Here is a 25517-nt window from a genome sequence, read left to right as displayed (position 1 = left end):
ACTTGTGTGTGTGTCCACTCATGCCAGAGTGACGAGTCCACCACAGAAGAACGGTCTGGCCGAGAACGGAGGGGTCATAACCAAATGACCACAACGATACAACGGAACAAGAAGTCAATGGAAGGTTTGTCTGCTGCAGCTGCTCACATCTCTCTCTCTCTCTCTCTCTCTCTCTCTCTCTCTCTCGCTCTCTCTCTCCCTCTCTCTCTATCTCTCTCTCCCTCTCTCTCTATCTCTCTCTCTCGCTCTCTCTATCTCTCTCTCTCTCTATCTCTATCTCTCTCTCGCTCTCTCTATCTCTCTCTCTCTTTCTCTCTCTCTCTCTCTCTCTATCTATCTCTATCTCTCTCTCTCTCTCTCTCTCTCTCTCTCTCTCTCTCTCTCTCTCTCACGTCACAACAGCAACTACCTCAACCCAAACTGAACTGAACTGAACTCTGCATTAGTTTAAGACTATTCATTTACCCCCAGACTACGATAGAGCTTGGTTTTGATTCTTATTCCTACACTTCTGTTTTTATTATTGCTAACCTGTTTTATATGTATATTTGCATTTTTGATACTGTATTACTTAGTTTACTAATAAACACCTTTAGTTACAGTACCACCAGACTCCAACATACCATTCCATTTCTGCAGGTTTGTTAGCCCAGTGACGGGGTACGTAACAGGAGGAACTCAGCAGGTCGGGCAGCATCTTTGGAGTCAAATTAAGACTCGGCTTTTCAGGTCGAGACCATTCATCAGTGTGCGATGATTTGAGATACTGATGAAGGGTCTCGGCCCAAAATATCGACTATTTATTTCTCTCCATAAATACAGCACAGTACAGGTGCTTCACCTAATGATGGAGTGCTGACATTTTAGCCTGCTCTACCATAAACATAACCCTTCCTTCCACATAGCTCTCCACTTTTCCTTCATCCTCGTGCTTGTCTGAGCATCTTAAATGCCCCGAATGTATCTGCCTCCCCCACCACCCTTGCAGAGCGTTCCACGCACCCACCACTCTCTGTGTAAAAATCTACCGCTGACAACCCCCCAGACCTTCCTCCATTCTTCTTAAAATGATGCCCCCTCGTATTAGCCATTGCTGACCTGGGAAATACTTCCTATGGTTTATGCTGACTGCCCTCCAGGTGAAAACACTGTCCCTCAGATTCCTGTTAACTCTTACCCATCTCACAAGAGTTCGAACCTTATCACTATTGACTAAGGATGTAATATCAACTAAATCTTGCCTTAAGTAAACACTAGCATCGGTGACAGTGACATTTTTACAGGATTGTTGTAAAGATCCTCCCAATTCGGGTGTCACGGTAGCCCAGTCGTTAACGTAACACTATTTCAGAGCCTGTGCCCGGGGTCAATTCCCGCTGCTGTCTGTAAGGAGTTTGTAGATTCTTCCTGTGACCATGTGTGTTTCCTCCGGATGCTCCGGTTTCCTCCCTCATTCCAACGATGTATAGGTTGGGGTCAGTAAGTTGTGGACGTGCTGTGTTGGGGCCAGAAGAGTGGTGACTCTCACCGGGAGCACAGCCTCAGAATGTGTTGGTGACCGATGGTGACCGATGCTGACCATTTCACTGTATGTTTCAGTGTGACAGGGAAAGCCAATTTAAATTCACAAATGCTGTTCAGGGAGGACAGCTGCCTTCCTTACCCCCTCTGGACTGGATGAGACTTCAGATTCTTGGCAATATCACCGTCCCAGAGTTTCCCCCGCTAAGCTGATCGTCAAGCCACCCGACCCAGGAGTGAAGGATGAGGGACAAAATGGGCCAGGGAAGGGAACCGATCGTCCCTGGAGTACAACAGTAAGACACTTTGAACAGCAGCTGACTTGAAACTGGCTGTCAAAGAGTGAAGAGCAAATTTAGGTCAACAGGTTTTGAAGGAAGTCAAGTTTCAGAATGAGAAGGCAACGGGATAGAATTACAGTCGTGTGTTACCAGACTTAACCCACACAAGGCGCTGTAATGATTAACAAATGGAATGCCAGGTTATTGGGTGAGACAGAGGACAAGAGAAAAATATATCAGCACTATGCGTGGGGGTGGGGGAGACTGGTGAGTCATATCTCTTCTGAAAGAGATGACAGGTGAGCAAGGCAGGAAAGCTGAGAGCAAAAGCTGTGAACAGAAACTCTGGCAGGGAAATGACAAACAATGGGAACGTCTCCGCAGCTGAGCGATAGAGACTTGGTTCCAATTCTGCTCACCGCACTTTAGGAAGACAGGATTTCCCAGTGTGGGTCAAGAACTAGAATCAGAATCAGGTTTATTATCACTGACATATGTTGTGAAATTTATTGGTCCACGGCAGCAGGAGAGCGCAGTAAATAATTTAACTGTACGTTACAATAAGAAATAAATCCGTGGTGCAGAGTAGTGAGACTGCTGATGGTCCATCCAGAAATGTGATGGCGGAAAGAACAAAGTGTCACGAAAACATCAAATGTGTCTTCAGGCTCCTGTACCTTCCCCTGATGGCATCGGAGAACTTGTCCTGGATGGCGATGATTTTAATGATGGACTCCACACTCTGGAGGCAGCCTCATTTGAAGATATCCATAATGGTGGGGAGGCTAGTGCCACGATGGAGCCGGCTGAGTTTTCAAACCTCTGTGATGGTTTCCGATCCCGTGCAATGGTACCTCACACTGTCGGTATATGACTGGAATAAATGCTCCCTACAGGACATGTGTGGAGTGAGGGATTTTGATTGTGCAAAAAGACTGGGGAGGAGGGAAGAGGGCTGTCCTCCAAGCAAAGAGAGATCAGGTGAAGTCCTGCCGAATTTATTGTGCTGTGTACAAGGCATTGTTACAGTCTGGAGGCACGACAGGCTGCAGATGCTGGAATCCAGAGCAACACACAAAATGCTGGATGAGTGTCAGTGGGCCAGGCGGTATCTGTGGAGGGAAACAGGCAGTCCAGTTCTGTTCAGAGGAAGGGTTTTGAGGGGAAATGATGACTGTCCATCTCCCTCCATAGATGCTGCCTGACCCCTAACCCCGCTGAGGAATCAGACACCCCACCATCTCCAGCAGCTCATGTGTTGCAATGAAACACTTTCAGCAGCAATACAGGCACAGACAATGGCAGAAAACTTAAATTCTGCATCAGGTTTACAAAGCAGTAAAGGAAGTGAGCTAGAAAGGACGAGGGGAGAGTGAACGGAGGAGTTTCCCATCATGAACGGTTTAACAGAGGATAATTAACAGAAGACCAGGCAGTAAACAGTTGAATGGGGGTGGGGGGAATGGTGGAAGTGAAGGAAATGAATTCTGTGCTAAACACGAAACAGCAGAACCTCACTTCGGGAAGTCTGATCACCTGTCTGTACTTCGACTCCCGGAGTACAGGCAGAGACTGAAGACTGCAGCACCAGCAGTGAGAACCAAGAAGGTTTGGACAAGGGAAGCACAGGAGCGCCTACAGGACTGCTTTGAATCGGTGGACTGGACTGTATTCAGGGATTCATCTTCGAATCCAGATGAGTCTGCCGCAGTTGTTTAATGCCGGCTTCATTAAAACCTGTGTGGATGAGTGTGTGCCTATTAAAATTTGCCGTACATTTCCAAACCAAAAGCCGTGGATGAACCAGGAGGTATGTCGTCTGCTGAGGGCTAGATCTGTGGCATGAGTCTTGGCAACCCAGGTCTGAACCTTCTATGCCCGCTTTGAAAGGTGCACCTGGTGACTCTGTGATCTCTGTCTCGGAGGCCGATGTCAGGCTGGCTTTCCGGAGCGAGGACCCTCGCCAGGCAGCAGGCCCTGTTGGACTACCTGGTCATGCTCTGAAAACTTGTGCCAACCAACTGGCAGGTACATTTTCAACCTCTCGTTGCTATGGTGCGAAGTTCCCACCTGCTTCAAAAGGGCAACAATTATACCAGTGCCCAAGAAGAGTAGTATGAGCTGCCTTAATGACGATCGTCCAGTAGCACTCACATCGACAGTGACTGAGTGGTTGGTTGTAGCCAGATTCAACTCCTATCTCAGCAAGGACCTGGACCTGCTGTAATTTGCCTGTCGCCACAATAGGTCTACAGCACACACAATCTCAATGGCTCTCCACATGGCCTTGGATCACCCGGACAATACAAATACCTCCGTCAGGATGCTGTTCATTCACTGTAGCTCAGCGTTTAACACCATCATTCCTACAGTCCTGATCAATAAGCTACGGAACCTGAGTCTCTGTATCTCCCTCTGCATCTGGATCATTGACTTCCAAACTGGAAGACCACAATATGTGCGGATTGGTAATAATATCTCCACCTCGCTGACGATCAACGCTGGCACACAACAGGGACGTGTGCTCACCCACAGCTCTACTTTCTCTGTGTGGCTGGGTAAAGCTCAAATGCCATCTGTGAATTTGCTGATGATAGAACCATTGTTGGTAGGATCTCAGGTGGTGACGAGAGGGAGTACAGGAGTGAGATATTCCAGCTAGTTGAGTGGAATTATAGCAACAACCTTGCACTCAACGTCAGTAAGACCAAAGAACTGATTGTGGACTTCAGAAAGGGTAGGACGAGGGAACATGAACCAATCCTCATAGAGGGATCAGAAGCAGAGAGAGTGAGCAATTGGTTCCTGGGTGTCGAGATCTCTGAAGATCTAATCTGGTCTAACCAGAACAGGAGCTATTTTTCATTGGGATTTTGAGGAGATTTGGTTTGTCACCTAAACCAGTTGAAAACTTCTATGGATGTACCATGGAGAGCATTCTGACGGGCTGCATCACTGTCTGGTTTGGGGACGGTGTGACTGCACGGGATCAAAAGCAGCAACATAAAGTTGTAGAATTAGTCAGCTCCATCTTGGCTACTAGCCTCCATGGTATTCAAAACATTTTCAAGGAGCGGTGCCTCAGAAAGGCAGCGTCCATCATTATGGACCCCCATCACCCAGGACATGTCCTCTTCTCCTTGTTACCATCAGGAAGGAGGTACGGAAGCATGAGGGCACACACTCAGTGATTCAGGAACAGTTTCTGCCCCTCTCCCATTCGATTCCTAAATGGACACTGACCCTGTGAACACTACCTCAACTTTTTAATATAATTGCTTTTGCACAATTTTTAATCTAGTCAATATTATCTGGATAGACAGGGTCTGATTAGGAATAGTCAGCATGGATTTGTGCGTGGAAGGTCATGTTTGACTAATCTTATTGAAATTTTTGAAGAGGTTACGAAGAAAGTTGACAAGGGAAAAGCAGTGGATGTTGTCTATATGGACTTCAGTAAGGCCTTTGACAAGGTTCCACACGGAAGGTTATTTAGGAAGGTTCAATCGTTAGATATTAATATTGAAGTAGCAAAATGGATTCAACAGTGGCTAGATGGGAGATGCCAGAGAGTAGTGGTGGATAACTGTTTGTCAGGTTGGAGGCCGGTGACTAGTGGCGTGCCTCCGGGATCTGTATTGGGTCCAATGTTGTTTGTCATATACATTAATGATCTGGATGATGGGGTGGTAAATTGGATTAGTAAGTATGCAGATGATACTAAGGTAGGTGGTGTTGTGGATAATGAAGTAGGTTTTCAAAGCTTGCAGAGAGATTTAGGCCAGTTAGAAGAGTGGGCTGAACGATGGCAGATGGAGTTTAATGCTGTTAAGTGTGAGGTCCTACATTTTGGTAGGAATAATCCAAATAGGACATACATTGTAAATGGTAGGGCATTGAAGAATGCAGTAGAACAGAGTGATCTAGGAATAATGGTGCATAGTTCCCTGAAGGTGGAATCTCATGTGGATAGGGTGGTGACGAAAGCTTTTGGTATGTTGGCCTTTATGAATCAGAGCACTGAGTATAGGAGTTGGGATATAATGTTAAAATTGTACAAGGCAGTGGTAAGGCCGAATTTGGAGTATTGTGTACAGTTCTGGTCACAGAATTATAGGAAAGATATCAACAAAATAGAGAGAGTACAGAGAAGATTTACAAGAATGTTACCTGGGTTTCAGCACCTAAGTTACAGGGAAAGGCTGAACAAGTTAGTTCTTTATTCTTTGGAGTGTAGAAGGTTGAGGGGGAACTTGATAGAGAAATTTAAAATTAGGAGGGGGTTAGATAGAGTTGATGTGGTTATGCATTTTCCATTGAGAGTAGGGGAGATTGAAACAAGAGGACATGATCTGAGAATTAGGGGACAGAAGTTTAAGGGTAACACGAGGGGGAATTTCTTTACTCAGAGAGTGGTAGCTGTGTGGAACGAGCTTCCAGTAGAAATGGTAGAGGCAGGTTCGGTATTGTCATTTAAAGTAAAATTGGATAGGAATATGGACAGGAAAGGAATGGAGGGTTATGGGATGAGTGCGGGTCGGTGGGATTAGGTGAAAGTAAGCGTTCAGCGTGGACTAGAAGGGCCGAGATTACCTGTTTCCATGCTGTAATTGTTATATGGTTATTTGGTTATACGTATACTGTAATTGATTTACTTATTTATTTACTTATTAGTTTTTGTTCTTCTATGTTATCTATTGCACTGAACTGCTGCTGCTAAGTTAACAATTTCACAACACATGCCGGTGATAATAAACCTGATTTGATTCTGATTCCTTCCTCGGTTTAGCGATCTGTCTGTGTATGAGTGGGCCACAAGTACCTCATTTCCACTTTCTTCTGGGCAGTCGGTGGGCAGTTAATGTTGGCCCAGCTACCAATGCCCACATTCCAGCCGAGTTACAGCATTGTGTTCTGCTCTTCCTGCAGTACCGGTTCCCAGCAGCAGGTGGGGATCCTGCACCGTGAAACGAGAAACAAGGGAAAATCCGCAGTGCTGGAAATTGTTAACCTCTCCCTGTCCCAGTGTGGAGCACCTTCCTGCTTCAAATTATCCTCCATCGTCCCTGTACCAAACAAGACCAAGGTAACATGCCCGAACGACTAACGTCCTGTTGTACTCACCTCAATGATAAGCAAATGCTTTGTGAGGTTGGTCAAGGACTACATCTGCAGCTTGCTACCACCCACTGGACCCCCTACAATTCACAACCGATCAACAGATGATGCAATAGCCACTGCTCGACATACCGTCCTTACATATCTGGAGAAGAATGATGCTTATGTGAGAATGCTGTTCCTGGACTACAGCATTCAACACAATTCCCTCCAGGCTCGACAGGCAGCTCAGAAACCTCTGCCTTGTGCATCTGGATCCTGGACTTCCTGTCAGATCGCCAGCAGCTCCCTCACCTCCACCCCTCCGACTCTCAACACACGAGCTCCTCAGGGCTGTGTCGACACCCACAGCTCCAATCTGCTGATTAAATTTGCTGACGACACGACATTGATTGGCCGAATCTCAAACAATAGCGAGGTGGCCTACAGGGTAGGAGTCATCTCTCTGATACAGTGGTGTCAAGAAAACAACCTCTCCCTCAATGTCACAAACACAAAGGAGCTGGTCGTGGATTACAGGAGGGATGGAGACGGGCTAACCCCTATTGAATCAATGGATCTGGGGTTGAGAGGGTAAACAGCTTCAAGTTCTTCAGCATCCACGTCACCAAGGAACTCACGTGGTCTGTACACAGCAGCGCCTCTTTCACCTCAGACGGTTGAGGAAGTTCGGTAGGGGTCCCCAAATCCTAAGAACTTTCTGCAGGGGCACAATTGAGAGCATCCTGACTGGTGTATGGGAACTGTACCTCTCTTAATCGCAGGATTCGGCAGAGAGTGGTGCCGACAGCCCAGCACATCCGTACTTGTGAACTTCCCATGATTCAGGACATTTACAAGGACAGGTGTGTAAAAAGGGCCCGTAGGATCACTGGGGACACAAGTCACCCTGACCACAATCTAATCCAGCTGCCACCATCCGGGAAGCGGTACCACAGCATAAACCCCAGGACCAACAGGCTCCAGTGCAGCTTCTCCCATCGGGCCATCAAACATCACACTGACTGTTCTGTTCATTATAAATTACTATGATTGCCCATTTAGACGGAGATTTTTACTCCACATGTATGTGAAGGATGTCAGAAATAAAGTCAATTCAATTCAATCCGAGCAACACACACAAAATGCTGGAGAAACTCAGCAGGGCAGGCAGCATCTACGAAAAAAAGTACAGACGACATTTCGGGCCGAGACTCTTCAGCAGGACTGGAGAAAAAAACATGAGGAATCAGTCAAAAGGTGGTGGGGGTGGGGGGAGAAACACGAGGTGATGGGTGAAACCGGAAGCTGGGAAGTTGATTGGGTGAAAGAGACACAGGACTGGAGAAGGGTGAGCTCTATAGGAGAGAACAGGAGGCCATGGAAGAAAAGTGGGAGGAGCACCAGAGGGAGGCGATGGGCAGGCGAGGAGATGAAGTGAGGGAGGGAAAATGGGCACGGGGAATGGTGAAGGAGGGGTGGCCATTACTGGAAGTTCGATAAATCGATGTTCATGCCATCAGGTTGGAGGCTACCCAGACGGAATATACGATATTGCTCCTCCAACTGAGTGTGGCCTCATCGCGACAGTAGAGGAGGCCCTCGATGGACATGTGGGAATAGGCAGTGGAATTAAAATGGGCGGCTACTGGGAGATCCTGCTTTTTCTGGTGAACCAGACTCCCAATCTATGTCGGGTCTCACCGATGTACAGACCACACCAGTGGCACCAAACACAGTCTATGACCCCACCTGACACACAGGTGAAGTGTCGCCTCACCTGGAAGTGCCAGGAGGGAGTTCAGTGGGAAGGGACGAATGGACGTGAGTCGTGTAGGGAGTGATCCCTGCTGAAAGCAGAAAGTGGGGGAGAGGGAAAGATGTGCTTGGTGGTGGGATCCTGTTGGAGACGGTGGAAATTACAGAAATTATTAAGAGTGAGGACAAGTTCCGCTAGACGGAGGAGAGTGGTGGTGGAAGGGAACTGGTTGGGACGGGTGTCCAGAAAGAAAGAGAGAGCTCTGAGCCCTTCCTGCTGGTGGATGAAGGTGTACAGGGACTGGACATCCACAGTGAAAATAAGATGCTCGGGGCCAGGGAACGTGAAATCATTGAAAGATCCAGAGTGTGTGAAGTCACTGAGGGTTCACTCCATGCTGTGACAGTCACCCCTGACCCTCAACTCCTCAGACAGGGGAAACATCCTCCCTGCATCCTGTCTGTTGAGCCCTGAACGATTTTGAGCTTCCCCGAGATCTCCTCTCATTCTTCTAAACAGGAGAATGTTATGTTCTCTGAGAACATACAACAGTACAGCACAGGAACAGGCACAGAAACTGAAATTTCTGATGTGGACTGTGAAGTTTGTCTAAAGTTACAACAGGACCTCAATCAACTGGGAATATGGGCAAAGGAATGGCAGAAAGAATTCAAAATAGAAATGGGCAAAGTGACAACAGTACATTACAGCACAGGAACAGGCACAGAAACTGAAATTTTCGGAATATACACAGTGAATGTCAGGGCCCTGGGGAGTGTTGTAGAATAGAAACACCCAGGGGAACAAGTACATAGTTCCTGAGAGTAGAGACACAGGTAGATGGTGTAGTGAAGAAGGGGTCTGGTACACTGGCCTTCATCGATCGGGGATTAAGTACATGAGATGGTTTGTCGTGTTACAGCTGTACAAGACATTGGGGAGACCACACTCAGAGTACTGGGTGCAGTTCTGGTCACCGAGCTGTAGAAAGGATGACATTCAGCTGGAATGTGTGCAGACAAGATTCACAGGAATGTTACCGGGGCTCAAGGGCTTCAGGAGAATCTGGATCGACCTGGACTGTTTTCCTGAAGCAAAGGAGACTGAGGGTGGACATTATTGCGATTGATGAAATTCTGCAGGACTGTGATGAGGTCGATGGTCACAGTCTTTCCTCAGGAGAGGGGAGTTTAAAACTAGAGGATATAGAGTTAAGCTCAGAGGGTAAAGATTAGCAGGGGACCTGAGTGGCAAATTTTCCACACAGACGGTGGTCGGTAAATGGGATGAGCTGCCGGAGGAAATGGTAGAGGCCGATAGAATTGAAACATTTTTAGGACATTTGGATTGAAAACGTTTAGAGGAATGCTGGCCAAATGCTGTCAAGTGGGACGTGCTGAGGAAGCCACCTTGGTTGTCAGGGACATGTTACGTCGAAGGGCCGGTGTGTGTGCTGTCACCTCCATTAGTCTCATTAGGAAGAGTGGGACCTCACATCAGAGCAGGGCTGTACAGGGGGGAAGTCAGGAAGTTTTCCTGCATCCGTGTTTGAGTAATCCCAGTGTATCCAAACCTCACAATCTTCTGCTGCATCAAGATCCCCCATTTCAGTGTCGAAGATATTTGCCTGACAATTTAAATAATCGATATTTAATCACTTTTCCACCCTCCTGCTTTACACCTCTATTTATTCCCCGGACCCTTCTATCCTCCCTCTGGTCAGTCTGTACACTGCTCTGAAGAACATCAGAAACAGAAGCAAGGAGGCCATTCAGCCCCTCACACCTGCTCTCCCATTAGACATGATCAATACCACTTCCCTGTGCTCATGCTGTTTCTACTGATTCACGTTGTATCCAAAACTCTATCCACGTCTCTCCTCAACATAGTTAATGTGTAAATGTGCAGAGCCCTGTTAGATTGTGAGCTGTGTAAATACATTTATTCACCTCTGAATGGTCGTCCCCTCACTGTGTCTCCTCATCCTGACACCCCCGTTACCAGAAACATCATCCCTGCATCAACCTGGGGAGCCTGGAGTAAATCTCAGACTCTCTCTCGGTCTCCACCATACACAAATACACACAGGGGCTTCACCATTTACATTTCTCCATTGCGTCAATGACCAACACAGTCTGCCCGAGGATTGTGCTGGGATCAGCCTGCATGTGTTGCCACACTTCCGCCTCCAAAATATCATGTCCACGTCTCTCTCACCTTCACCGTACCTCTCCGGGTAGTTCCAACCTGAGCATCGATGTCTCTAATGGTCCACTCCCCTCTCCTATCACATTCCTCCTTCTTTATCCCCCTTCCGGAGGAAATTACACTGCACTCCCATTTTTTCTTCAATCAGATGCTGGAAGAACTAAAACAAAACAGAAATTACTTGAAACACACAACAGAGCAGGCAGTGTTTGAATCAATTCCGGGAGAGGTCACCGACGTGGAACGTGAAACCTGTTCCTCTCTCCACAGATCCTGACCAACCTGCTGTGTTTTTCCAGCATTTCCTGCATATAAACTGGGTCCAAAACTGAATATCTGATTCAAAGTAGAGATCCGGACTCTATTTGCCTTGTAAATTAGAGGAACAGCTCCCCATTTTCCGTCAGGGTGATTGGCAACCTGGCAGCATCAACATCGAACTTTCAAACTTCTGGAAGTCGTTCCCTGTCACTTTTCCTGTTTAATTGTCTCTCTCCTCCTGCTCCACCAGCCCCATCACCCTCTCTCTTTCCCCTCCTTCCCCACCCTCTCCATCTGTCCATCACCCACACACTCCCCCCACCCTCTCCATCTGCCCATCACCCACACACTCCTCCCCACCCTCTCCATCTGCCCATCACCCACACACTCCTCCCCACCCTCTCCACCTGCTCATCACCCTCACACTCCTCCCCACCTCTCCATCTACCCATCACCCACACACTCCTCCCCCACCCTCTCCATCTACCCATCCCCCACACTCCTCCCCACCCTCTCCATCTGCTCATCACCCTCACACTCCTCCCCACCTCTCCATCTGCCCATCACCCACACATTCCTCCCCACCCTCTCCATCTGCCAATCACCCACACCCTCCTCCCCACCCTCTCCATCTGCTCATCACCCTCACACTCCTCCCCACCTCTCCATCTACCCATCCCCCACACTCCTCCCCACCCTCTCCATCTGCCGATCACCCACTCTCCTCCTGACCCTCTCCATCTGCCCATCACCCTCACACTCATCCCCACCCTCTCCATCTGCCGATCACCCACTCTCCTCCTGACCCTCTCCATCTGCCCATCTCCCACACACTCCTCCCCACCTCCCTCCCTTTACTCTGGGGTCACTTTCCCCTCCTGTCAGATTCCAAAATCTTCAGCCCTTTGTCACTGACAGCTCTCACCTCCCAATTTCTGACACATTTCCACCCGTCCCTCATCTATCACCCCTCCCTCAGGTATTACCCCTCACCTGGATCCACCCCTCACCTGCCCATTTCCCTCCATAGATGTTGCCTGACACGGTGGGAGACCCAGGCGCTTTGTGTGTTACCACAACATGTCCCGTGTTACCAAGATTAACCCTGACCTCCCTCTCCCAGTCAGCACCACCACCACTTGCCCCAGTTACCCTGTCAGTCCCGGTAGACTTTAGCACCCGGAGGAGCCGGGGAGCTCAGGACCCGCCGCCCGCGGCTGCTGCTGAATCCGCAGTGTTTCTGTTCCGTTGACGGATGCGGTGAACGAGTTAAAATTAATGGATCGATAATTCTCACATCGTGTTTATTTCACTCTCCGCACATTTATATTTACACTGACTGACTCCTGACGCCGGTCCTGGACCCGACCCGTTTACAGACCCGGAGCGGAACCGGAGCAGATTCTCAGCCACTCGTTTTTATATCCAGTCCCGAAGAAAGGATAAAGTTTCTCCGTGAATTTATTCCCAGTGAAGGTGTGGAGATGGGACTTGGTCTCCGCGTTGTAAAATGAAACTGTCCCGGACTCGTAACTGAGATAAACTCCCACCCTCCCGGGGATGGGATCGGCAGGGAGACGGGACTCAGGGGAGGTGAAAACCTTCATCTCGTCATCAACCCGCGCGATTCTCCAGAATCCGGTCTCCGGACTCAGTGTGACCTCTCCCTTCCTCTCCACAGACTCTGCGGCGACTCCCAGATACCACCACCGATTCCCCGTCACCTCCACCTCCCAGTAATGTCCCCCCGATGTGAATCCCTCCGATCCCAGCACACAAGCCCAGTATGTGAACCTCTTCCCGGTGTCAGGGAGATCCCTCCGGGTCCCGGTCCGTCTCACACTCTTCCGATCCTCAGACACCTCGAGCCCCGGATTCGCCGTTTCCACATCCAGGGTGACAGAGACTGGGGGGAGAAGCAGAGAATTAGAGAGTTCCCGGGGATCGGGGGGGGAGACTCGGGCAGCGCGGCCCCCGGGATCGGGGGGAGACTCGGGCAGCGCGGCCCCGGGGATCGGGGGGGAGACTCGGGTAGCGCGGCCCCGGGGATCGGGGGGGAGACTCGGGCAGCGCGGCCCCGGGGACCGGGGGGAGACTCGGGCAGCGCGGCCCCGGGGATCGGGGGGAGACTCGGGCAGCGCGGCCCCGGGGATCGGGGGGGAGACTCGGGCAGCGCGGCCCCGGGGACCGGGGGGGAGACTCGGGCAGCGCGGCCCCGGGGATCGGGGGGAGACTCGGGCAGCGCGGCCCCGGGGATTGGGGGGGAGACTCGGGCAGCGCGGCCCCGGGATCGGGGGGGAGACTCGGGCAGCGCGGCCCCGGGGACCGGGGGGGAGACTCGGGCAGCGCGGCCCCGGGATCGGGGGGAGACTCGGGCAGCGCGGCCCCGGGGACCGGGGGGGAGACTCGGGCAGCGCGGCCCCGGGACCGTGGGGAGAGGCCGCTGGGCCTCAGGCGCAGTTGGATGGGCGACAGGACCCTTTCCCGGGGTTTTACCCAAATACAGCGGATGGACAACCGGCATCGTCCCGAGGTTTTTCCTCGACATGGAGAGCGGATTTTCCTCGATCAACACACACAAAATTCTAGAGGATCTCAGTGGGTCAAGCAGCGTGTGATAAGGGAGATGTACAGTCGCTGTTTCAAGCCGAGACCTTTCCTCGATTGGAAAGAAAGACGGGAGATAGCAGTGGAACCGGGTATGAGAGAGACCCAGAATATTCAGCCTCTCCTTATAACCCAAACTCTCCAGTCCCAGTAACATCCTTGTAAATCTGTTTTATACCCTCTCAGTTTAATGACATCCTTCCTGTAGAAAGATAACCAGAACTGTACAGGGTGATCAAAATCATAAAGACAAGAAAGTCTGTAGATGCTGGAAATCAAAAGCAACACACACAAAACCTTGGCCAAAATCATCAACTGTTTATTCATATCCATAGATGCTGCCTGACCTGCTGAGTTCCTCCAGCAGTTTGTATGTTACTCTGCTCCAAATGTGGCCTTCCCAATGTCTTGTACACTCATAACGTGACGTCCCAGTTCCTGTACTCAGTATTCTGTCTGATGAAGGCAATCACGTCCTGGTCTCTCTGTTCCACAACACTCTCCAGGGCCCCCGATTGATGTGTAAATCCTGTCCTGGTTTACCTTCCAAAATGCAACACCCTCATCTCTCTGAATTAAAATCAAATTCCATCCAATGGCCCAGAGACCCAATTAATCAAGATCTCATTGTAATCTTGGATAAACCATGAGCAAGAGGGTTATGTAGTGGATAACACAATACTGTTGCACCTTGGGGCATTGCAGAGTTCAGAGTTCAATTCCAAAACCATCTGTAAGGAGTTTGTACTTTCTCCCCGGGACCTCGTGCATTTCCTCCGGGTGCTCCCGATTCATCCCTCAGATTCGGGAGGAGTGGACAGCGAGGAAGACCATCATTACTTGCAGTGGGATCTGGAGCAGCTGGGAAAATGGGCTGAAAAGTGTCAGCTGGAATTTAATGCAGACAAGTGTGAGCTGTTGCTCTTCGGTAGGACCCCAGTGTCGGTCTTTCACAGTGAATGGTCGGGCACTGAGGACTCTGTTCTACAGCAGATCTGGGAACACAGGTCCAGAATACACCGAAAGTGGTGTTACAGGTAGATGGATGTTAGGTTGAAGTTGTCTGAGACCTGGGGCCGCCTAATTTGGGATATTGTGTACAGTTTTGGTGACCTACCTACAGGAAGGATGTAAATAAGTTTGCAAGAGTACAGAGAAAATTTCCAGGGATGTAGCTGGGACTGGAGGACATGAGTCATGAGGAAAGATTGAATAGTTTAGGACTTTATTCCTGTAACATAAAGACTGAGGGGAGATTTGATAGAGGTATACAAAATTATGAGGGGTATAGATAGGGTAAATGCAAGCAGGCTTTTTCCACAGAGGGTGTGTGGGATTACAACCAGAGGTCATGGGTTAAAGGTGAAAGATGAAAAGTTTAAGGGGAACATGAGGGGAAACTGCTTCATTCAGAGGGTTGTGAGAGTGTGGAATGAGCTGCCAGCCCAAGTGGTGCAAGCAAGCTCGATTTAAACATTTAAGTGAAGTTTGGACGGTACATGGATGGTCGGAGTTGGAGGACGATGGTCCTGGTGCAGGTCGATGGGAGCAGGTAGTTTAAATGCTTCAGTATAGACCAGATGGGCTGAAGGGCCTGTGTTGTTAGTTTCTATCACTCTGTAACGCTTGTACAAAGACATAACGGTTTGTAGGTTAAATGGTCATTGTACATTGCCCCGTGATTAGGCTGGTTTTAAATAGTTGGGGTGCTGGGTGGAGCGGGTCGTTGGTCTGGGACGGCCTGTTTCACACTGTCTCTAAATAAATAAATAACCTCTTCACTGTCCATGAAACCACCAAATTTAGAGTCCTTCACAAACCTACTAAACACTTCACCTACATTCTCTCCAAATCATTCATATGAATGATGAAAAACAGTGGACCCAGCTCCGATCCCTGCAGAACAACCACTGGTCACAGGACTCCACCCAGACAACTCTGTATCCTATTCCAGATCGTACCGTATCCCATGTGATCTAACTCTCTGCTACCTTGTCCAATCCCTCGCTAAACTCCATGGAGACGATGTCTACTGCACTTTCATCAGCTGTAATTTATTTATTGAGATACAGTACGGAATAGGCCCTTCCGACCCTTTGACCCCCACCACCCAGCAACCCAAATTAATCCGAGCCTGACCATGGAACAAGTTACAATGACATCCATCACCACCCAACAATCCCTGATTTAATCTGAGCCTGACCATGGGACAAGTTACAATGACCCCCACCACCCAGCAACCCCTGATTTAATCCGAGCCTGACCATGGGACAAGTTACAATGACCCCCACCACCCAGCAACCCCTGATTTAATCGGAGCCTGACCATGGGACAAGTTACAATGACCCCCACCACCGAGCAACCCCTGATTTAATCCGAGCCTGACCATGGGACAAGTTTCAATGACCCCCACCACCCAGCAACCGCTGATTTAATCGGAGCCTGACCATGGGACAAGTTACAATGACCCCCACCACCCAGCAACCCCTGATTTAATCCGAGCCTGACCATGGGACAAGTTACAATGACCCCCACCACCCAGCAACCCCTGATTTAATCCGAGCCTGACCATGGGACAAGTTACAATGACCCCCACCACCCAGCAACCCCTGATTTAATCCCAGCCTGACCATGGGACAAGTTACAATGACCAATTAACCTGCCAACCAGTACAGGTTTGGACTGTGCAACTAGAGCACCTGGAAGAAACCCACGTGGTCATGGGAGAACGTACAAACTCCTGACAGGCAGTAACGGGACATGAACCCGGGTCGCTGACAACATAAGGACGTACCTGAATGAGAGAGAGGCTGAGATCCTGTCAGAGTCTGCTAAGTTAGCAGACGAGTCTGCTTTAACCCACAAGGTAAAGTTTTTCCCGAGCAAGAGCTACCAAAGGAGTAGCAGGGATAACAAAGATAACCCACCGGCTAAACCAGAGAGTAAACCGGGGACTAGTGATAAAAGTCAGGAGGAAGGGAAGCAGTCAAAAGAAAAATTTCCCAGTTTCAAGTGTTACTTTTGTGGGAAGCCTGGTCATGCGGCATCCAATTGTTTTGCTATGAAAAGGGAAAACAGGACAGAGAGAGAGAGAACCCCAAATGCCTGCGTTCAGACGGTTGAAACACCGCTGAAGAAGGAGGGGTCTGACCGAGTTCAAGAGGGATTTGAGAGATTTATTTCAAATGGGTTTGTGTCTGTGAAGGAGGGATCAACTCCGGTTCCAGTGAGAATCTGGAGCGATACTGGAGCTTTTCAGTCACTGATATGAAAGAGTGTTTTGGAGTTCGGTGCTGAGATGGAGATTTGAGAGTCGGGGGCGTTGAGAGTAAGTGTTCAGCATGGACTAGAAGGGCCGAGAAGGCCTGTTTCCGTGCTGTAATTGTTATATGGTGATATGGCGGTGAATATTATCAAAGGTATTGGAAAGGGGACTGAGACCGTGCCTTTGCATAAGATAATTCTGAAATGCGACTTGGTATCTGGACCAGTCACAATAGGGGTGCGATCTGAACTACCGATAGACAATGTTGATCTCTTACTCGGAAATGACCTTTCAGGTGGGCATGTTTACCCAGAAAGTGGTGAAATGCCATCGGTCCTTGGAAAAGCGTTAGGCTGCAGTCGGTCAACGATCGGAACAATTTTAAAGGATAAAGTGAGAAAGGCTCTGCCCCGATGAAAGCTACAATGATTACTAAGCAACGCAGTGGTTTAATTATTGGGTTTTGGGTTTTTGATCCTCCACATCAAACCGGCACGGTGAAGAGCACACTTGGGAGTGGTCTGTCACTGTATCGAACCCGGCGCTGAAACATTGGTTCTTAAGTGTTTTATATGCTGTTGTGACGGAAAATAACTGGTTCTTTGAGTCTCAACAGTAGAGGCCTGGACACACACAGTTTTAATACTAAGGAATTTATTTACAAGGGCAAGTCGGGTCAACACAAGCAACTACAATACACAGGAAGCGGTGTGGGGACAGGGTACGGTTTCACAAACAAAGAACAAGGGAAAGGCACTACAACAGCTATCCCCCTTGACCTTGGATAGTTGTGGCTCCCTTATCAGGACAAACGATAGACCTTACCAAGCATAAATCAATGCACTTACCTCCAATGTGGTTGCCTGTAAGAGAGGGCGAGCTAAGGGCAAGTCTCACCTTTTAAATCATGGGGCTGGGCGCAATAATCCAATTAAGGTGACCAATAATTTAGGTGTGCATTGATTAGTTGGGAGGGACCAATGTCTAACCATGTCAGCAACTTCCCTATAATACCACGGGCTCTTAACTTGGGAAGCAGCCTCATGTGTGGCACCTTATCAAAGGCCTTCTGAATCTCCAAATATACAACATCCACTACATCCCCTTTATCTATCCTACTTGTAATCTGCTCAAAGAATTCCAACAGGTTTGTCAGGCAGGATTTTCCCTGAAGGAAACCATGCTGATTTTATACCATCTTGTCCTGTATCACGACGTCCTGTGTCACCATGTGCTCCATCACCTCATCCTTAACAATTGACTCAAACTTCTTCTCAACCACTGAGGTCAGGCTAACTGGTCTATAATTTCCTTTCTGCTGCCTTCCTCCTTTCTTAAAGAATTTTCCACTCCTCTGACACCATGCCAGACTCCAATCATTTTTGAAAGGTCATTTCTAATGCCACCATAATCTCTAATGCTACATCTTTCAGAACCATAGGGTGCAGTTCTTGTGGTCCAGGTGACTTATGTACCTTTAGGTCTTTCAGCTTTTTGAGCACCTTCTCTCTTGTAATAGTAACTGCACCCACTTCTCTTCCTTCACACACTACATCAGGCATAGTGTTAGTGTCTTCCACAGTGAAGACTGATGCAAAATAGTCATTTAGTTCATCCGCCATCTCCTTGTCCCCTGTTATTATTTTTCCTGCCTCATTTTCTGGCGGTCTTATATCCACTCTCATTTCTCTTTTATTTTTAACATACGTGAAAAAACTTTTACCATCCACTTTGATATTATTTGCTAGCTTGCTTTCACATTTCATCTTTTCCTTTCCAATGATTGTTTTAGTTGCTCTGTTTAGGTTTTTAAAAACTTCCCAATCCACTATCATCCCACTAATTTTTGCTTTGTTGTATGTCCTTTCTTTTGCTTTTACAATAGTTTTGACATCCCTTGTCAGTCATGGTTGTACTATTTTACAATTTGAGTATTTCTTCGTTTTTGGAAGAAATGAAAACATACTCACGTCCTGCAGCTTCCTCATTTCCCCAGAAACACACACCATTGCTGCTCTGCTGACATCCCTGCCAGCAGCTCTTTCCAATCTACTTTGGCCAACTCCTGTCTCCTACCACTGTAATTTCCCTTACTCCACTGAAATACTGCTACGTCAGCATTTACTCTAGTGATCACCAACCTTTTTAAGCCCAAGATACCCTACCTCGGCCACAGTCAAAGGCAACATCGACCCCCAGATTGATTAGTTACACACATGCGCACTGGGGCAGGAAAGACCGGAAGTAAAACCCCGCAACCCGGAAGTAGAAATAATGTATAAACACCAGGGGTACACACCCTTTTTTGCACCGCGGACCGGTTTAATATTGACAATATTCTTACCGACCGGCCGCCGGCGGGGTGGGGGGGGGGGGATTAAACACGACCGGAATACAGCGATACTCGAAGCAGGTTCCTTATGTCCAGTCTATTCCACAAATTAGTTTTTGCGGCTCTCGGCACTTAGCTTTTGTCCCACTTGCTCACGTTTTCTCCGCTCAAAAAACTCAGCGGGTTTGTCTTTAAGTGCGGGGTGCTTGGAATCAAGGTACCGAAGCAGTTTTGAGGATTTCACTGCCTCATTAGACAGCCTCCAGGCCCAAACTGCAGCCTCCGCCCTCCGCCAGACACCCTGGCCAAATGTGGCTGGTTGTGGGTGGGGTGAGAGGACAAGGTCAGGGCCGGAGGTCCCCGTGCCGGTTCCAGTCCGGAGAAAGCGACAGAGCGGGGAGTGTGACAGGGCGCCCGCCCACCTTGTAGGATCTATCAGCCGACAAAAGTTTGTATCAGCAGATCGCAGCGCGGTAGCTGCTCTGCTACTTACGGAACTCTGAGCCCGAATTAGTTCGTCTGCGAATATTTTAGCACCGGGTTCCCCACGAACATTCGGTGTGGTGAACAGGTTTAGAGGCGGCGCCCACCTCTCCGCGCTCCAGGCCAGTACCAACGGCACTTCTCGCCGGCCGCGTGAGGCGAGCCAGTGATTCCTGGCACAAGGGTATCACTGCATTTAGGCGACTGATGACCTCGCATGGGTTCAAGTTGAACAGTGGGCAAGACAGGGAGTGAGGAAAGGTGCAGCTGACTCATATCGTTTCCTCACGGCCCGGTGGTTGGGGACCACTGACTTACACTGTGTAAACACAAAGTACACTGCAGATGCTGTGGTCACATCAACACGTACAAACAAGCTGGATGAACTCAGCAGTCAGCAGGTTGACTGCTCATTTCAACGGACGCTGCCCGACCTGCTGAGTTCATCCAGTGTGTTTGTACGTGTTGAATTACACTGTGTAATGCGGGGGAGCTACACACACGCGCACTGGGCAGAAAGAACGGAACAAAACCCCGCAACCCAAAAACAATCTTTCAACGGTATTTGTGTATTTATTTTTGAATTTTTTTCGGGATCTACTGGGAAAGTCTCAAAGATCGACCAGTCGATTGTGATTAACGGGTCGGCGACTGCTACTTTACTTTCTCTCTTATCAAATTTCAAGTTAAACTCAATCATACTGTGATCACTGGTTCCTCAGGGTTTTTTACCTTCAGCTCCCTAATCGCCTCTGGTTCATTACGTAACAGCCAATCCAGTATAGCTGATCCCCTAGTAGGCTCAATGACAAACTGCTTTAAATGCCATCTCTTAGGGATTCAACAGACTCACTCTTGAGATCCATTATCAACCTGATTTTCCCAATCAACCTGCATGTTAAAATCTCCCATGACTACCAGAACATTGCCCTTTTGACACAGCTTTTCTATTTCCTGTTGTAATCTGTGGTCCACCGCCCAGCTCTGTTGGAGGCCTGTGTATAACTGCCATCAAGGTCTTTTTAACCTTGCTGTTTCTGAACTCAACCCACAAGTATTCACTATCTTCCGATCCTATGTCACATCCTTCTACTGATTTGATGCCATTCTTTACCAGTAGAGCCACACCACCCCCTCTGCCTATCTTCCTATCACTCCGATATAATGTGTAACCCTGGACATTCAGCTCCCAACTACAACCATCCTTCAGCCACAATTCAGTGACGGCCACAACATCATACCTGGCAATCTGTAATCGTGCAACAAGATCATCCACTTTATTTCTTATACTACGTGCATTTAGATACAACAGCTTGAGTACCGTGTTTGCTGTCCTTTCTGATTCTGTATCCCTAAAGTTTTGATACTCAGCTTGTTGGCTGCAACTGAGTTCCATCACCTGCCTGCCCTTCCTGACAGACTGACTGCAGGCTATCATTACCATTTTTACCATCCGTCCTATCCTGAGTCCCTTCACTCCAGTTCCCACCCCCCTACAAAATTAGTTTAAACCCTCCCCAATAGCTCTAACAAACCTGCCCGCAAGAATATTGGTCCCCCTTGGGTTCAGGTGCAACCCATCACTTCTGAACAGGTCATACCTCCCCCAGGGGGATCCCAATGATCCAAGAACCTGAAGCCTGCCGCCCTGCACCAGCTTCTCAGCCACACATTTACCTGCCAGATCATCGTGTTTCTACCCTCACTGGCACCTGGCACAGGCAGGAATCCAGCAATTAGTACCCAGGAGGTCCTAATCTCTGGATTAGAGAGAGGCGAGAGTGGATATCGGACTGCTGGAAAACAATGCTGGAGAGGTAGTAATGGGGGACAATGAAAGGGTGGATGAACTGAAGACGTATTTTGCATCAGGTTTCACTGTGGAAGACACTAGCAGTATGGTGGAAGTTCCAATTGTCAGGCGACGTGCCGGGCGTGAAGTTAACATTACCAGAGAACAGGTTCTTGGCAAAAGGAAAGATCTTTAGGTAGCTGTCACCTGGACTAGACAGTGTACATGCCAGAGTTCAGAAAGAGGTGGCTGAAGAGATCATGGAGGCATTTGTAACGATCCTTCAAGAATCACTAGATTCTTCAATGGTTCTGGAAGACTGGAAATTTGAAAATGTCACTCCACTGTTCAAGAAGAGAGAGAGAATAAAGGAAACTCTAGGCCAGTTAGTCTGACCTCAGTGGCTGGGAAGATGGTGAAGTTGATTATTAAGGAGGAGTTGTCAGGGAACTTGGAGGCACATGATAAAATAGGCCATGGTTTCCTCAAGGGAAAATCTTGCCTGACAGATCAGTTGGAATTCTTTGAAGAAATAACAAGCCAGATAAACAAAGGAGAACCAGTCGATGTCGTGTACTTGGAATTTCAGAAGGTCATTGACAAGCCATATTTGGCATCTAATTATGACTTAGTAGTGTCTCATAAACAAGCACAAATGAATCTTATGTCTTACCGTGTTTAATGCCGCCAATCACTTCTTCCGATGCTATGTCGAGCAAATAGGGGTGATCGAATTTTTCAACCAATAGGGCACCATCTGTCACTGACAATGTGTGGGTATCCACACTAATCCTGTAAATATTATACAGATGGTTATAAACTGAGCATCAGTTTGTGATATTTGAACTATTTTACAAATCCATACAGAGTTTCAGTAAAGACCATGTCCTACCTCCTCTTCCGACGAGCTTCCTCCTGAAATAAATCATACACAGATCTCAATTGACTGAGATGACTGTCGGCATCCGAACAGCAGGAATCTGAGACAAGTTATTAAAAACTGCTGAAAATTCCCACTGAACTCATTCCCACTAACACGAATGGAGAAAGAGGGACATTGAACCATGGGAGAAAGTACAAGGAATATTTATGAGAATTATACGATAACTGAGAGAAGGAACTTACAGGAGAGACTGGACAGGTTTTAAAATTCTGAATGTATCTGATCGAAAATATTTCTGCTTGTGTGGAGACAATAAGTCAAAGATAAAACATCAGTAGGTCGTTAATAAATCCCACAAGAAATGTAGTGAAGAGAATGTGGAACTCACTGCTACAGGAGTGGCTGAAGTGGAACAGCAGAGATTGATTGTAATGGGGAAGCTGGATAAACACATGAGGGACCATGGAGTTGGGGACACTGTTACTGGGTGTGGTGAGTAGGTGGGAGGAGGCTTGTGTACCAGGGAAACTGATAGGAGAGAATGGACTGAAAGTCCTGTCTCTGATGAAAATGGGATATAATCTGATGAAGAATATTTCTGAAAAACAAAAGACAGTGCAAAATTCTCCAGAACAATGAACCTGATACAAACCAGATATAGATGGTAAATCCGATGTGTAGGTCACATTCTGGAGTTCAACCTCAGTTCCCACCGATCAACAGAGAGACCCTCACACCCACTGCACCAGACACACTCACAGTCTGTGACTGTAATGGGATGTTACTCTGAGTCTCAGGGGATATTATACGTGGGAATCACAGAAGTGATCACTGGCTCAGTGCTATGATCAGAGTAAACATTCCCGAGAAGGATGCAGACTGTCCAGCGATGTACAGATGTTGTGAGAGGCCGGTTTGGAGACAACAACAACCCTGAACAGTCAAAACATCCGTCTGGTTTCAATCAGTTTACAACTCCAGTATTTGTAAATCCCACACTGCATTAAAATACATCATTTTGTGCCTATGTACTTTTACAGGACCAAACTGAAATCTCTCACCATGAGGAATATGATATTGTCTTGTTGATCCATCTGTTCCTGTAACTTTGAGATTTCCTTGTAGATGGCATTTAAATTCTCTTGAATCTCCTGAAGATTTTTCTCCATTGGATTTAGAATCCTCTCCTCTTCTTCCCTGAGATCTCGGAGTACACGCTGCTCTTTCTCGGTGATAATCCGTCGCAGTTCATCAAACTGGGATGTGATGTGGGACTGAACGCTTTGTGACTGTTCCTGTCGAATGAAAGGAGAGGCTGGTTTATTATTTGGCCCTGATGTAATTCCTTATGATATGGAAGGGTCTGTCCAGCCCATTATCATCCAAGAGGAACACAACCTTGCCGTTGGGTTTGGAGGCTTGTGTGCCTCAATGACCCAAAGAACTCTGTTGGCTGGAATGTGGGTTTATGCTTTGACCCTTGGTAGGGTCACCCGTGTCAAACAGGTCAAAGGGTAGAGGCCAGAGTAAGAGTGGTCCACTGGTCCTCCAGGTTCATGGGTTCAGCTCAGGGCTAACAATACTGACTGGTAAAACAAAACTGTTACGGAAACAATGAAGAGTCTGTCTACATCTGAGTGCCATGTTATTCCTGAGTCTCCACTCAGGACCTGCCTGACTGACAGTAGTGAAAACCGAGAAGCAGCTACTGACATGTTGAATGAAGACATGAACACTGCCGGAGATGGAGGACCTTCATTGCTGTCCCAAACTCCAGTGGCATAACAGGCAGCAAGTGAGTGGTTCCCAGATATTCGATCACAATTCCCTCAAACCCAGTCTTCCTCACTGACCCATTAACTCCCACCTGATTCACATACAATACCCCTTCACAGGGTTAATTACAGTTGCCAATTTACTGTTCAATCCTGAACAGTCAAAACATCCGTCTGGTTTAAATCAGTTTACAACTACAGTATCTGTAAATACCACATTGAGTTGATTGTCGGCTAAAAGAAGGTACTGGTTACAGAGAGAACGTGCAAACTCCACGCAGACAGCACCAGAGGTTAGGATCGATCCCAGGGCACTGGAGCTGCGATACTCTGCTATTCTGCATTAAAGGGAACAAAACTACACAACAAGATTGTAAATTCTGCTCAGGAAGCCTCACCCGAACTCCAGAAATCTTCTCTTTCTGTTGCTGCTCCTTTTCCTGAAAGTCTGATTTCTTTTTTACGAGAGAGTCCAAGGAAGATTTAACCCGATCCTGGGAATTAAAGAGTTAATGGATTAGACAAAACAAAAAGACAACATAAACAGACGATCGAAAGCAGCTTAGTTTTACCTGGTAAATTTTAACGGCTTCTTTAATCGGCATGAAGTTGTGAGACTTGTGTTCCAGTGCATCTCTACAGATCAGGCAGATCAGTTTCCTGTCCGTCTCACAAAACAGCTTCAGTTCTTCCTCATGTTCCTCGCAGTGGTTTACTTTCCTTCTCTTTAGGATTCAGGTTTAGTTTCCGAGCTTTCTCAGACAGATTTGCTAAAACCCGATTGACCCTGAGGGTGCGGTCTGCAAACTCCTCTCTACATTCCGGGCAGGAGTTTCTCTCCTCCCTTTGCCAACACCGTGTGATACAGGAGCGGCAGAAGTTGTGACTACACTCCAGTGACACCGGATCGGTGAAGAAATCCAGGCAGATGGGACAAATTACCTCCTCGATTAAACTCTCGACCTGTCCTTTCGAAGCCATGTTAACTCCCGGTACTTCCGGGTTCAGGATCCTTTCACTTTCGGGAGCTGCTGAATGCCTGCAGTACCGGGAATGTCCACTAGGGGCGCTGCAGTCTCGGGAATGAACAACGTTGCTCCAAGTGTTCTCTGGGCAGGAATCGCGGCAATTTCCACATCAGGGTGGGATCAGAAACATATTAAAGAGGTCTGAATATAAATGAACCCGGAGCGCGGAGCCTGGTTCAGTGTAAAGTACAACTGAAAGGGACAATTCCTGAAAAGCGAGATAGA

General features: G+C 48.0%; 1 protein-coding gene across 1 annotated transcript; it reads right to left on the bottom strand.

Moving 5' to 3' along the window:
• Nucleotides 1-12408: 12408 nt before the first annotated feature.
• Nucleotides 12409-24961, bottom strand: LOC140719759 (zinc-binding protein A33-like). Its single transcript, XM_073034608.1, has 6 exons — nt 24837-24961; nt 24663-24758; nt 23551-23784; nt 22499-22521; nt 22280-22398; nt 12409-13033 (listed from the first exon to the last, which is right to left on the bottom strand). Exons 1-6 carry the CDS (start codon nt 24867-24869, stop codon nt 12501-12503), a joined length of 1038 nt encoding a protein of 345 aa, XP_072890709.1. The 5' UTR covers nt 24870-24961; the 3' UTR covers nt 12409-12500.
• Nucleotides 24962-25517: the final 556 nt, after the last annotated feature.

This window comes from Hemitrygon akajei, chromosome 2 (genome assembly GCF_048418815.1).
Source record: "Hemitrygon akajei chromosome 2, sHemAka1.3, whole genome shotgun sequence".
Lineage (NCBI taxonomy): Eukaryota > Metazoa > Chordata > Chondrichthyes > Myliobatiformes > Dasyatidae > Hemitrygon > Hemitrygon akajei.
The sequence above is the reverse complement of the archived record's forward strand: the minus strand, read 5'-3'. Positions and strand labels throughout refer to the sequence as shown.

Excerpts from the sequence above, each read along its gene's own strand:
- LOC140719759 (XM_073034608.1), bottom strand. The coding sequence starts at position 24,869 with ATGCCGATTAAAGAAGCCGTTAAAATTTACCAG. Across the intron at positions 22,399-22,498 it reads GAAGCTCGTCGGAAGAGGAG|GATTAGTGTGGATACCCACA; the intron begins GTAGGACATGGT and ends TAATATTTACAG. Across the intron at positions 13,034-22,279 it reads GATTGGCGGCATTAAACACG|TCTCTGTCACCCTGGATGTG; the intron begins GTAAGACATAAG and ends TTCTCCCCCCAG.